The 14,151-nt window shown below is 38.5% G+C and overlaps 1 protein-coding gene across 3 annotated transcripts in view; it reads left to right on the forward strand.

Moving 5' to 3' along the window:
• Positions 1-504: 504 nt before the first annotated feature.
• Positions 505-14,151, forward strand: part of SLC6A15 (solute carrier family 6 member 15) — a 35,676-nt gene continuing 22,029 nt past the window's right edge. The window contains exons 1-2 of one of the 3 annotated variants that reach the window (XM_018080857.1): positions 505-575; positions 10,578-11,057. In XM_018080857.1, the coding sequence (XP_017936346.1) occupies positions 10,769-11,057 (289 nt within the window). In that variant the 5' untranslated portion in view covers positions 505-575; positions 10,578-10,768. Of the gene's footprint in view, positions 576-5,282; positions 5,427-9,227; positions 9,312-10,577; positions 11,058-14,151 lie in introns of those variants that run through there. The other 2 variants (XM_018080856.1, XM_018080859.1) reach the window with 2 other exon arrangements.

Genomic DNA, 14,151 nt, shown 5'->3' on the forward strand with positions numbered 1-14,151 from the left:
CGGCTCCCGCCGGCCCGGCGCTGCCCTCTCCCTTTCATCTCCCCCCCGCCGCTTTTTATGTCTGTCTTTAAACGCCGCCGCAGGAGGGCTGGGCAGATTGGCCTGCCGCCGCCTGCCCGCCGCTGAGGCTCGGCCCATTCGCACGGCCCCGCTCGCATCCGGCACCGCGGGGGACCCGACCCCCTTTTCCGCAGCTGACGCCAGGCTGCGGAGGTAAGGCCCGGCACGGCAGGCAAGAAAAAGGCACGGGCACAGCAGGGCGGCGAGCGCTGTGCGGGTGTGCGCGGGGCGGCGGGCGGCAGTTGGGCGCGGGCGGCCCCGGGCTTTCCGCAGCGCTGCCGTGCGGCCCGCCGGTCTCGTGTGTCGTCGCCGGGCGGGAAAGGGCATGATGTGGCGGGGGGTTCCTGTCTGCCGCTGCCCCTTCCTGCGGGGGGCAAGGGGGATCTCGTCCAGCACCAGAGAGCGCTGACTCACCAATAGCCCCGGCGCCAGCTCTCGCTGGTGGTGAGAGAGCCGGCCCTCGGGAAACAATAGCGAGCGCCCCTTGGAAGCCGCCCATGTGCTTTAACTCGGCGGTAGGTTAAAAGGATGTACAGGGCTGTTTCAGTTATTGTTATTGGGAAGGGCGAAGAATTTACATCCTTTTTCTACCGCGAGTGAAAGAAATTTCATTCATCTCCCGCGTGTTGCGTAAAACACCTCGAATGCATGTGTAGCGCGTGTTTCGGAAGGAGCGGGGGCGAGGGCTGTTTCCATCCCGGGAGCACCGTGGAGATGCGCCTCCCCGCACGGGCTGCCCCGGGCTCTGGTAGGCAGGGGCGCGAGCCTCACCGTGCCGGGCGGTGAGGAAGCTGCCCGGGGCACCATCGCCGCCGGGGGCAAGGGCCGGGCCCGGGCGCTGCATTGTTGCCGCGGAGCGTGGGCGTCGCCCGGCCCGGTGCCTCCCAGCGCAGCGCCGCCCGCGTCTCTCGCCCCGCGAAGGCGGAGGCAACCCCGGCGGGCGGGGGGCTGGTGCGCCCCGGTGTCAGCCATGTTTGGGTGGGTATGGTAATGAGGACCTTCTCCCTACCTTCGTGCCTCTTGGGTTTATTTTCTGTTCGGGATTTTGATGGTTGCAGCCCACCGTGTGCGACGGCATATCCACCGACTGGATTCAGACCTTCAGTTTTCTCCTTCTTCTTCTTCTCTTTGATTTGCTTGTTAATCCTTCTTATTTTCTATGCTCACGTTGACTGGTTTTGTTCTCATTTTTGTAGTATTAGAGCAGACTGGAATTTCTACACAAGAAGAATTTTGTTGCTTTTGTTGTGGAAGTAAATGAGACGATTGAAATGTGGCTGCACAGTCACACTGACCTGCCAAATGAGGGGTTGTGATGGGATTTGATGTGTTAAAGTAAATTGCACTTTGTTTTATTTGTAAAAGACCACATCCACCATTTTATTTTCCATGTGGTATTGCTACATAACAAATTCACTGCTGTAAGGTGGATTTCTAAGAGAAGCCTAATAATTTTTAAGTAGTACGTCACTGTCGATGAGTTGCTGTGACAGGGATCCAATTCTCTGTTTCCCCTCTCCAAAGAAAATTATAAATAAGGTAAAGATTTTGTTATCTGATGTACACTGGATGTATTTTGCAGCCAGCTTACTCCATTTGATTAAAAAAATAATGACAACATACTCAGCTTCTTTCTGTTTAGCAGTGTATTTCCCATTATCAGCATCACATTAAAAAGGAAACGGTAAAAAATACTTAGGAAAGATTGCTTAATTTTGTCTTGGCTCATACAGAAAATTTTTGTTTGCACATAGACCATCTTAAGATAATGATAGAATTACAGCCTGCATTCAGTGCCTATCAGACACTCCCTTTGGGCTCAGCTGTGCAGTTGAGACTCAAGAACAAAAAGTCCCATGGGTTTTGATCTGTGCATGAGAAATGCACAGATATAGCTGTTCAAATGTGTCACCAGTAGTGCAACTTGAGTATGTGAAACTGCCAAGGCATCTTGAAACTAGTTTTACGGCATAAGCTGATTCCTGTTGACCTTTCATGTCTTATTCTTAGAGAGTTTTTTTTCTTTTCACGTTGCAAAAGCCTGTATGCGCAAAACTTTTAAAATACTGAATTTGTCAGAAAATAAAAATATCACAGGTTATTCAGAAGTACAACCTACTAATTGCTGCTATTCCTTTTGATACAAATTGCATTGTTAAGATCTGTTGGAGTAGTTGCTGCTCAGGTGGCAAGGAATTACAGCACTTGGGAAGTATTCATGGTAGGAATCTTTTTGGGAAGACTTTTTTCTGAAATTCTCTAGAGTACAACCAGAAGTTTACACAATATAAGGACATGTTCACCTGTATCCCCAAGTACTTTCCATTGTGCTGTTTCACTCATATCAAGCAATAGTATTCTTAATTAAAAGACAAAATACCTGTTGATTTTAGAAGGACAGTTTTCAGTCCTGTGTTTTATAGATCACCATAGCAATGGTAGCAGCTTTTCCATGTGACTTTAAAGATCTCTGAATTCTCAGTTGCAGAATAACTTTGACATATCAGCAGGTGGCATCTTGAGCAACTCCCTTCTTCCTTGAAAATTGATTCAAAGTAACGTTGCCATTATTGGAAAAACGTTCTCAAATATTTTAGGAAAAAAAGTATCATTGACAAAACAGTGCTATTCTACTGAAGAGCTGGAAGCACAAAACCTGGCAAGCCCATACAAAGTAATGTGAAAGCACGGTGGTAACTACCAGAATGGTTGCTTTAGGCGATGGCAATAACTGGGCTGAACTTCCCATATGTCTACACTGAAACAGATCTCTGCATTCTTATCCTTCACTCTTAAGACTAGGGATTCCTTATTTGTACGGGAGAAAGCAAAGGAAAAGGTTATGTAACGCTGTGGACAGCAGTGCCTTGAGTCATGGTGCCACTAGTCTACTTCCCAATTTGGGAAAATAGTTTTTTGCTGCTAGCAAACGGTATTTTTGCATTTCAAGAGTCAGAAATGTGTACTGCAGTGTTAATGATTCAGCATGCTCTCCTTAAGCCAAAATGGAGAAGGGATGGTAAGTCCAATAAGACATTTGCAGTGTTTCTTTTTAAAAACATAGGGATTTATTGTAACATTACTTAAAAGCATGATTTATATAATGAAATTAAATAATCAGAGGAAGTAAGATTTCTGCTAACTCATCTATGATCAGTTCAGCTTGTTTGCTTATGCATAAAAAACAGAGGAAGAAATAATCACAGAAATTCTTCCCAAGGACTGCTTGATTTACTTGTAAAACAAGTAAACTGAGGGCAGACAATTAGGGTCTCAGGGCAACTATGTGTCTGATAAAGTCAAACTTTCAGTACTTGATTTTACGACTTAAATTAACATTAGTACTTTAATGAAATACTAAATATACTTTTATATCCTCTCACTTCTGAGAACTGTGATAAGATTGTACAATAAACCCATGGTCCTCTTGTATCTTATATGGTGAAGTTACAAAATGGAGATTTTGTTTCAAGTTGCCAGTAGTTGCACCTTGCGAGTTTGACCAACAAGGGGTAGAGTTTTTTCATAGTTGGTGAGATTACTTTACTTGTCTTCAGCTGGAAGAGTGGTAACTACTGAATTTGTTTCTTCAATAAAGTACATGTAAATAAAAGACTGCAGAATAAGTGATACATTTTCTCCATCTGAATAGGATGGAGATTACAGTTAGCTCATACTGTAAGTCTGTGAAGTATATAACTGAAGTTGATTTGTGAGAAGCAAATACTGAGAAATCTGTGAAAGCAGGTGAGAAACTACAGTAAAGCAATAAAATCTTTAGAGTTTATGTTCAATGAAAAGAGCAAAATGACATTTAAGAGCTCTAGGTTGTAACAATCTGTCTCTTAAGTATTTCTGTTTGGACAGTGATTTGAAAGTAGTAATACAAGCTGTTAAGATCAAGTCTATTGATAATGAACAATCCTGAGAAAGAAACTTTGCTATTTTTGTCAAATCATTTTGTTTGTCTTATAATAGTAGAAAGTATTCTCCTCTAACTAAAGTTTAAGGAGACTAATCTGGGACAGAAATTGTCTGCATTTGAATCTGTGCAGGGTCTTGATGTAAGATGAAGCCAGGAAGAACATTTTGTAGGAACTGAGAATAAACTTCCCAACAATATGAAACAAATGCAGTGTTACTGAAGTCTGTGTAACTACCTATATCTGCAGAAGGTGTGAATTTAGTCTTGCATTTTTAGATAGTTTTGCTATAGTGTAAATTATTTCATTATATAGACAACAGAATAAAAAACATTCACTTTTTCTAATGCTTTCAAGTCTCCCATAGCCCACAGAGCTCCTTTTTTAATGGTGTTGTGTACGTATAACATTGATTTCTCTGCATTCTTCACTGATGTTTTCTGAGACATGCTAATGCAAGTTTGTGTAGAATAATTACGATAAGCACCTATCAAATCTCTATCTGTTACTGACAGGCTGTATTAAACTAGGTAGGGCAAAATGCTAGATCATGTAGTTCATGCTGAAGAGCAGCATAATGGCTGCTTCAGTAGATAGATACAAATGGGCTTGGCTAGGCAAAAAGGCTATGGTGCATATTCCTATTTCCGCCAAAGAACACAATGCTGCATTGCAGCAGTAATTCAGTCTGTGCAATGAGTACTGTAACACAGTGTAACTCTTGCTGAAATAATTATCTGTACACAGATTCCCCCAGTGATAGCCATTCTTCACAATCACAGTACTCCCACAAAACCTGGTCTGCTCCTGCAGTCTTCCTCCTCTCTTTCTCACTCAAATGTGATGGTCATTAGCTGTTCTTCTAAGCCAGTCTGCACCAGTGGCCAGATTCCTTTTTGTAGACTCACAGCAGTCCCTTACTCCTAAAATTTTGGTTTTTGTTTTTCTATATTGGTTGTTCCTATTGTACTTCTTCCCAGCTCATAGACTCATGTTTAAAATGCATTCTGTAGGTTTCCTTTTGGTGCAAAGGCTCCTCTTCTTTACCTTTGCGTATAGTTCTCCTGCAGTGATTTCATACAGACTGAAACCTTTGGCATGAATATCAATAAAAATCTTCTGTGAACATATACCATGATGAGGATTCTGACTTTTAGTTCTGTGTCCTCTGCTGAATCATCCTGGTTTCTTCATTGGGAGTCAAGGTGAAGATTTGGTGAACAGGAATGTGAGACGTAAGCTTGTGGGACTGGGCTGGTACACTGCATTTTTTCAAAGCCGAGATTAAAGTAATGTGAACTGGCTGCAGCTTTTTATTGCATTTTGCTACCCTCGTGTAGCATATTGGTATGTTAACTACTTCATAGGAGAAGAACACAGTGCTCTGAAGAACAGAACATTGATCTCTTTATTCCTTTAATGACAAACATTGAACTTAAAAAGGTACCCATTCTTTTCTTGGTCTGTTTTTTTGTTTGTGTTTTTTGTTTGGTTTTATGATATGACAATAACCTTCTAGAAAGTCTGGACTTTCTTTATAGTCTTTTATGAAGTATGAACTCATGATTTTAACTTTTTCCCCTTTCTTTCCAACTCATATTGAAGATTGAAACAGTTACTGATCAGTGAAGATTTGAGGATTATTTGTAATGCATTAAAAATTAAATGTAGGTAATTTTGCCAAATTGCTACGTTTTCATCATATGTAAAAGTAAGATTATAAAAATCTAAAAAAGTACACTGTGTTAGAAAAGAATGGAGAGTTTTTTGGCCTTTCCTTTTCAGAGGGAACTGCTGGTTTTAAAAAGGAACACAATGTAAAATTATTGTGTTGTAATTTATGTCAGAAAAGCAACGCTAGAAGTTCTTTAACATTTAGTTAGTTGTTGCAATAATATTGTGGGATGTTTTAAACATGAAATTACCTTACAAATGCATGGGGCAGTTGTACTCATTTATACTTTCAAATTGGTGAGACTTTTTTTGTGCCTGTTTTTCTGTACATGTTGGCAAAATCTCCAGCCTCATAACTTTTAGTTGTTAACTTGTATTACACAGTTGAGACAACTAGAAGTATATGTTCTTCTAGTGGGTGCCTGTATATTGGCATGAAGAGCTGTCTGATAGAGATGTGTCGAAAGGAGCCTGATACAAGATTCATTACCAGTGTAACGGTGAAGAGGAGCAGAGAGTGTCGGACAGAATCAGCATAACTCCCTTACTACACATTCCATACAAGAAAGACTGTGAGAAAAGAGTGTGAAGCGAAGTTTTTCAGTGTGTCTTTTGGTGCTTTGACTAATGAAGTTCCTTTGGGTCTTACTGCAAATGCTTGCAGTTTGGTCAGTGGATTTTGTGAATTTGCCAGGATTTCTGAATGCAGGCCTGCAACTGAAGTAAAAATTCTCTAGTGAGCCTGGATCTCCCAGAGAGCTATTTTGGGTCTGAATTCCTTGTTGCAAGGGATTATTACTGCTTAATCTGCTAGTAATGTGGCAGTCTAATCAGGTTACTTTACTTCTGCATGCTGATGCATTAAGGCTTGATTCTTCCTCCATAGAAGAATAACAAAATTCTCACTGTGTTTTGAGAGAGAAAGTTGGAGTCTAGAGTTTGCTTGATATGTCAAAAAAGACTCACTCTGTTTTATGTCCCACTATGAGAAAGAAATAGATTTTAAAATATCTGGGACAATGCTAGTCATCGTGGCTAGGCTTCACGAATGAAGATTTGGGACAATGCTAGTAAGACCTAGTCAAAATCTAGCTTATGTGTTTGGTTTAGTAAGTTTTTTCCAAAAATTTGTTTATGCTAACTCAGATTATAGATTGGTGTTATTTCACTGACGGAATAATTTTCTAAATGTTCTTCTAGCTGAACCAATTTCCTCTAGCTGTTTATCAGTTTCCGTTCAGTTAAATTCCCACAAACAATACAGAGACTTGTCCGTTTAATTTTAGATTTTTTTTGTAGATGTAATTTTACATGTAAAAAGGGATACCATCCTTATTTGCTTATTTCAGCTGTGTAAAAGTCCAGAGAAACATATTCTTCAGTAAATGTGATGATAAAAATTTCCCTTCAGTGTTTTATCTGACAGGTGATGTCATTTGAGTCACGAAAAGGATGACAAACTGCCTGGAAATCAGAGCTAAACCAGTTGATCAAATTCCATGATCTAAATCCAAGACAGAAAAAAAAATTCCAACCTACAAACAAACAGCTTTAATAGGGCTAAATGATATTTTAGACATTTTACTTTTAATCCAAGGTACTGGTAATAGCATAGTAATGTTTTAAAATTCCTGACAGGATTTAGGACTTGGAGTCCTAATGTAACAATACTTAGTTTTATAAATCCTTAGTAAAATGGTGATTTGTTATTTAAGTTTTTAAATGATACTTAGGAGAAAACGTCCATCACATAATGCCGTATTACTGCATGGGGCAGTGTAGAAGGTAACTAGTGGTGGAACTAACTGAAGAAGGAGTTTAAGAGAATTTGGTGTGATATTTCCTAATTTGATGCTGATGAAGAACTTCAGTTCAATACTGGACTACATCCAAATGATGTGGGAACCTAAAATAACATTTTATATGTTGAATTGCTAAAGTTCAATACTCTGATATGGGGGGAAAAAAAGAGAAAGCAAGCTTGTTCAGTGGTTCATGTTTATCTAAACTGTGCTGGTGAGTAACCTTATTCAGTTTCTCCCTATTCAGTCTTCACTCGGGAGCATTCATATCTAGACTGAGCTTGAGCTGAGTAGTTTGATATCAGCCTTCTGCGTGGGTTTAACTTGGATCAAAGAGAGAGGCTTCTGTGCACATCACTGACTGTGATCTGGGAGCACTGAGCATAGACTGGCAGGGTCCTTGCACAAACCAGCTGGGACCACACTTCAAACCTTTGTACCTGATGGTAGCATCTGGTGAGGTAGGACTCCTCTTTTGGTTTAGTACCAACTCCTTTAATACAGAGACCAAGTTGTTAACTCTGATAATTGAGGACTGCCTTTGGATTTGTGATGTGTCCTGAAGGACTGTCCTGTATCCTTGGTGCAGTCTGGCCAATAATAACATATTCAGTTAGAAAACCAGTACTGTTAAAACCGTGGACCATTCTGCTGAGCATGTCTCCCACATTTTCTCAAGCCCTGCAAGTATTGCAAGTCTGTATAATGGTAGTTCTGTGGATAATGTCCTGCTTAATGGAAGGTTAATTAAAGGGAAATTAATACGGTATTATGCTAGGCGTAAAAGTATCAAGCCTAGTTTATCTTGAAGTGTAGCAATACAATGTTTAATGCATGATAGGATAGAATGATGCAATTTCTGGTGGAATTGACTCAATTGTGAGAGCTCCAGGTAAATCATATTGCTGCCCTGCAAGTTACTGAATCTGAAATAATTAATATAGATATGACCTTTTAGAACATTTCAGTAAATACTAATGGATGACTTGTGCCTTTTTGACTGAAAATCTCTTTTGCTTATTGCAGTTAGAGAAGGATTTCAGACCTACAGACAGTTCCACATGTGCAGCTGTTATATTAAATACAGAGAAAAAATTGTTTCATTTTAATGTAATCCCTGAGCTTGTTACTAATTACAGGAACTGAGAAGCTGCTCTAATTTACATCAGTGGAACAAAAGGAAAAAAAATGTTTGAAATGTGACTAAAAGTAGTGTTTGAAGTACCAGATGCTGTGGTTTATAGTCCAAAGCTCCATTAGGACTGCTTAAATGCTTCAATATAATGTATTACTGGTGTATACATTTCGTGTCTACATAGGTATCTCAGTCAGAGCTAAGAGCTCATCATATATGAACTACAAGAGGGTGGAGTCCTTTGAAGACTTCGCAATGCAAAGGACAGAACAGATAAAAAGAGGCTCAAACAGACATTATTTAGCCCAGATATGAAGGATACTGTGTTAAGATTTCTCTATTGTCTAAACAGCTCTCTTTCCCCATTCTACTGTTCTGTGTATAGCTCATATGCTTAATTTTTTTTTTAAGAACTGGTATCAAGTCAAAGCCTAATACTAGTTCCACTGCATGGCAGAAGGACGGTTTATAGGACCCTGAACCCTCCAGTGACATTGGTGAACATGAAACAGATCACAAGCCAAGTAGGCTCTACTGTGCTTAAAAAATTTGGGCTGACTGCCAGAGCTGCAGTTGCTGAGAGGAGGCAGTAACAGAAGGAAAAGTGAGAAGACAGTATTGGGAGTCTAGGGAATGAGTGAAAAGAAGTTACAATGGAGTTCAGTAGGCAACTGGAGTGAAGTTCAACTTCCAAATCCTTGGAAATTATTGGAAAAGGTAATTGCCCTGTTGGCTAGGAGGCTAGTGATAGTACTTGTGGTGGCAGAGGTTTTATTTCTGTTGCTGTAAAGTCTCATCTTGATAAGCTTTGTGCTGCGTTCCAGGGGCTTAGCGTCTTTCCTTTGGGTCTGTCACAGAAGCAGCCATGAGGTGCTTCATCTCTCAGTTCCTGTGCAAACTGTACCTTGCAGTTCTCCACTGCATGAGAGTTTGTCAGGACATGATACAGCCTTTGTACTACAGACCAGATGTTGCAGCAAGTCCATAAGCAAAAGCTGAAAGGTCTTATGTTTCCTGGAGTAATTTCTGACTCTCATCAGTTAGCAGTTCTTGATTAGACTTCTTGTGTGTACCCTCTTTAGGGCTTTCATGAAGCTTAACACATAATTTAAATCCCTTTTAAGACTCTTAATTGTGCAGATGGCTTTGCACATACTAGTTTTATCCCATGTGATTAGAGAAGAATTTACTGAAAAACATTCCTCCCCAAAATATTATGGTTACCTTCAGTACAGCAGCTGCAAGCAAGTCTGACTGTCTTTTTAAATTATTCCTTGTGTTTAAGAAAAACACATATTCAAATGTGGGCATTTTTGTCTCCGTACATATAAGTTTGAAACAGTAGGCCTTTTAAGTGTATTTGGTTATGGCTTTTCAGATATTTCAGATAGTTTCTTAGAAATAGGAAATAATTAAAAATATCTAAAGCATCAAAGCTCGTAAGAGATGAGCATCTCTCCTTCGAAACTATGGTTGTGATTATATATTCCTTGGTGAAGAATAACAGGAAAATAAGTCCCCAAGTGCATACCATATATAAAAATTTTAATTGATGCATGACTTTCTGAAATGGACTGAACAACTTAATCTACTTAGGTTAAAATATACTTTTAATAAATTCAAGTACAACTGTAAAGTCAGGAAGTAATGGAATTGGGTTCCTAAATTTTATGTAAAGTGCATATCCCATTATGCCTGCTAAGAAGAATCTTGTTATGCTATCAAAATACGAGCAATTAGCCCATCAGTCTTTAGGAACGAAACCAAAACAAAACCCTCAGCAAATGAATGAAATGTACTCTATATAAATATTTAAGACCAATTATTTCCTACAGTTTGGAAGTGGCTAACATCCCTTCCTTCTCTTTTTCTCCTCTTGTCAAATCATTAAGCAGAAATGGGTAAAACAAAGCACGTGATTTCAAAATTAAGTTTCCTCTGCATAGTAGTGTAATATCTTTTTTTATTTTTTTTCCCCCACAGATACTTTTGGTAGAACAAACGTTCAGAAACAGAAGTCATTACTCTTGATTCGCTGGTATCAAGGACTCATCAGGCACCGTCTTCAATCTGTTTCTTCAGTATTTTTGTCCAAGCAGAGGGAGAGCTTACTTCAGTGTTTGTCTGTCTGTCTCAGCTGAACTTCCCTTCTTGGTGTTTGTCTCGTATTACAAATGCCTAAGAACAGCAAGGTAGTGAAAAGAGAATTAGATGATGAAGTCATTGAGTCAGTTAAGGACCTGCTCTCTAATGAGGACTCTTCTGATGATGCCTTTAAGAAGAGTGAACTTATGGTTGATGACCGGGAAGAAAAAGATGTAGATGTTGAAGAAGGCTCAGATGTAGAAGATGAAAGACCTGCTTGGAACAGCAAACTCCAGTATATCCTTGCTCAAGTTGGATTTTCTGTGGGATTGGGGAATGTGTGGCGATTCCCATATCTGTGTCAGAAAAATGGTGGAGGTAAGTTTTGTGATATAACTAGTTGTACCTAAATGATGATGCTAACCTTGCAGGTTTTGAAGTTAGCAAAGATAGGCACAGTAAAACCTGCTTTTTCTGTCAGGTTTTTCTTTTAATTTTTACCAGAACCTATGAGGAAAAACCCATATTCTCTTTATTTAGAAAGAGGTATCCATTTAAGTTAGTAGCAGATTCTTCTAAGATGCCATTTCCTCATTTTACAAGTGAAAGTTCTTGATATGACCTTAACTAGTGGTCAAGCTAGCGGCTAAGCAAAACACATTTTTATGGAGGGCTGCATTATATTGGACCTGGTTATTGTTGTGCTAAAGTGTTCTTTATAGTACTTGGTCAATAAATCAAGGCTTTTGGTCTTTTAGAATTTAGCAGTACTGAGCTTCACACCTTAACTTCCTAGCTTTTTAGCTTTTAACTCCTGACCATTTGCTCATGATTTACTGTTGACAAAAAGACCAAAATTCTGTAGGAGGGGGGAAAAAGGTTTCGTTTGTTTTTTTTCTTTTACTGATAATGAATAATTTAAATCATTACACTAAGAGACAGCATCTGTTCTTGTGCTGTTAGACGGTTAACTATTTTCCTAAATAACAAGTTACCTTTCACTTAGAACAGTAACATCAGGCTGTTTGTTCATTGACCATCTATGGTCTTGTATGCAGTTTGAAGTATGAGGCTAGAGACTTTCCTTCCTCTATGAGTGCAGGATTAGTTTTTTTTATCCTATGCTATACTGTACCCTGCTATACTACATTAAGGCACATCCTATTGTAGCTAATTGCTGAGATGAATTCAAAACAAACTGATCACTTTTTATGATACAGAAAGTGAATGTGTATAGAAAGTAAAGAACAGCATTTTACTCATGGTGAATTTCAGAAGTTGAATGACACAACTGATGTGATTAAGGAAGATAGAAATGAACTTAAAATATAATAAATGTATAATTCTCAATTTGTTTTCTCTCAGTTCAAGCAGTAAAAATGAAGTTTCTACTTTCAAATGTTCTATCTCCAGGATAAAGTCTAAATTCTTTTATATTTAGTTACTGTAAATTTTTTTTCACTCATTTAACTGCCATTTTTTCTCTTTTATTCTGGAGAGTAAGTCATTAAGTGGTTGATTAATGATTTGTGTGGAACCTAAAATTTTCTTCATCTATGACTAATATTAACTGAGAGAACATGTTGAATGTAGTTTCTCAAAACCTGTAGCTTTTCAGTGGATAGCAATCCTGTCTAGACTACTAGACACGGTATAGAACTAATCACTTATCACTATTAGTTGAAAAAAAACCCATTTGTTAATGAACAATTTTTGAAACAAAATGATTCATAGTTTAAAGTGTATCATGAAAATGTTTATATTCTCTATAATTTCATCCTGAATATGGTGTCAAGATGTAGTCTCAAGGATAATGCATTGCAACAGTTTATTTCGTGTAGATGTGTCCCTTTTAAAGTCAGTGTTTATTGTAGTTAGTTGCTACTTTTGCAAGCCCTTTGGATTCTTCTTAGAACCAACAGAAAGGATCCATTAGTGTGCTTCTTAGGGTGTTAGTTTCATGCTGTCAGGTGCTTTTAAAGTTACTCTGCCAGTGACGGTAAATTTAATTCAGATCAAATATAAATGTATTAAAGGAATTAATAATTTCTCATTTTAGAAAAAAAATCAAAAAACCCCTGAAACCTCAAACCAACCAACCTTCAGGGATTATGGCACTTCATTACTCAAACTTGAAAAAATAACTATAATGTCACTTCAGATTGAAGGTTTTCTCCTGTGCTGTGATTGCAGGAACTTGGATGTGTAATGTAGTCTGTGGTGATATGTTTTCTGCACGTGGCTGAGACAAGGATGTTTTTAGCTTTTAACAATAATTTTGCATCATTTTAGCAAATTGCAGCCTTCTGAACAACAGAGAAAAGGAAGTGGTTATTAGAGCTAAAGCTTGCTAGATTTTTCAAGTTAATCATAATGCAAGATGGAGAAGGTGACACAAAACTTAGAAATGTGTAAAGTACATTGGTGCTTTTTTATGTGTACACAGATGGATGGATAATTCTCGCAAGTGTATAAAAGAATAGGGGGAGGGAGGGAAAACCTCAAACACATGGTAAGAAAACCTACACACATTTTATATGAGGTTCTGTTTTTCTCCTACATATATTATTTCAAATGTATTTTATTCTAGGTAAAATTAGAGTGGTTTTATGTAACACATTCTAAGTATCAGTGTCAGAACTGTTCTGTAATCTTCTGCTGATAAAGCTTTACTATAAATACCTGTTGAAGTCTCTTAATATAAGGTGAACAGCCTTTCTATGAAGTGCATGACTATGTCTCCACCTTCAGTATAGTCCAAACATTTTTCATTTTCTTCCCTGTGTTTAAGGAACTTATATCTGGCAAATACCATCAGGTGAGGGGAATATATTACAAAGTGGTAAACCAATAAATCCTGTTCCAATTTAAACCAAAAAGAAGTATAAAACATAGTTACTCATTTATCATTACTTTGCTTCACAGGTTTCTTCCAATATTGTGCTCCAAAGCCACCGGTAAAATGAAAAGGCAAATCCTAAATGTGTAGTAATCTTCAGTTTTGTCTTCTTTTTAAACCTCCGTGACAAGAACAGCAAAACTAACAAAATAAACATAGATAAGGCACAGTCAGATTAGCCCAAATAGATATGTTATTCAAGGATTATGTGCAGAAAAAAATTGGGTGTTTCCTTCCTTCTTTTCTGTAGAGATTTAGTTTGTTAATGGCTATGGCCTGTGGTATGCCGACGATCCTGACCTCAGAGCTCTGTGCTGCTTCACTGAGATACCTGTGATACCATCTTTAAAAATAACTTGTGTAGTGCTACACTGCACAAAGAATTTGGGGGTCCCTGGGTATTTTTGCAGTCTCTGTTTCTGAGTCTGGTCTGTACCACCAAACCAGTTTCCTGCACTCTATTTCTTGTGATTATTTAACAGTTTCTCCTCTTGCTTTAATTAATATAAACTCATAAATATTTAGAGTAACATCAGGTATTTTTTGTGGTTAACTAAGTTACAGTTAGACTGG

Source organism: Manacus vitellinus, unplaced genomic scaffold (genome assembly GCF_001715985.3).
Source record: "Manacus vitellinus isolate BGI_N305 unplaced genomic scaffold, ASM171598v3 scaffold_5_pilon, whole genome shotgun sequence".
NCBI lineage: Eukaryota > Metazoa > Chordata > Aves > Passeriformes > Pipridae > Manacus > Manacus vitellinus.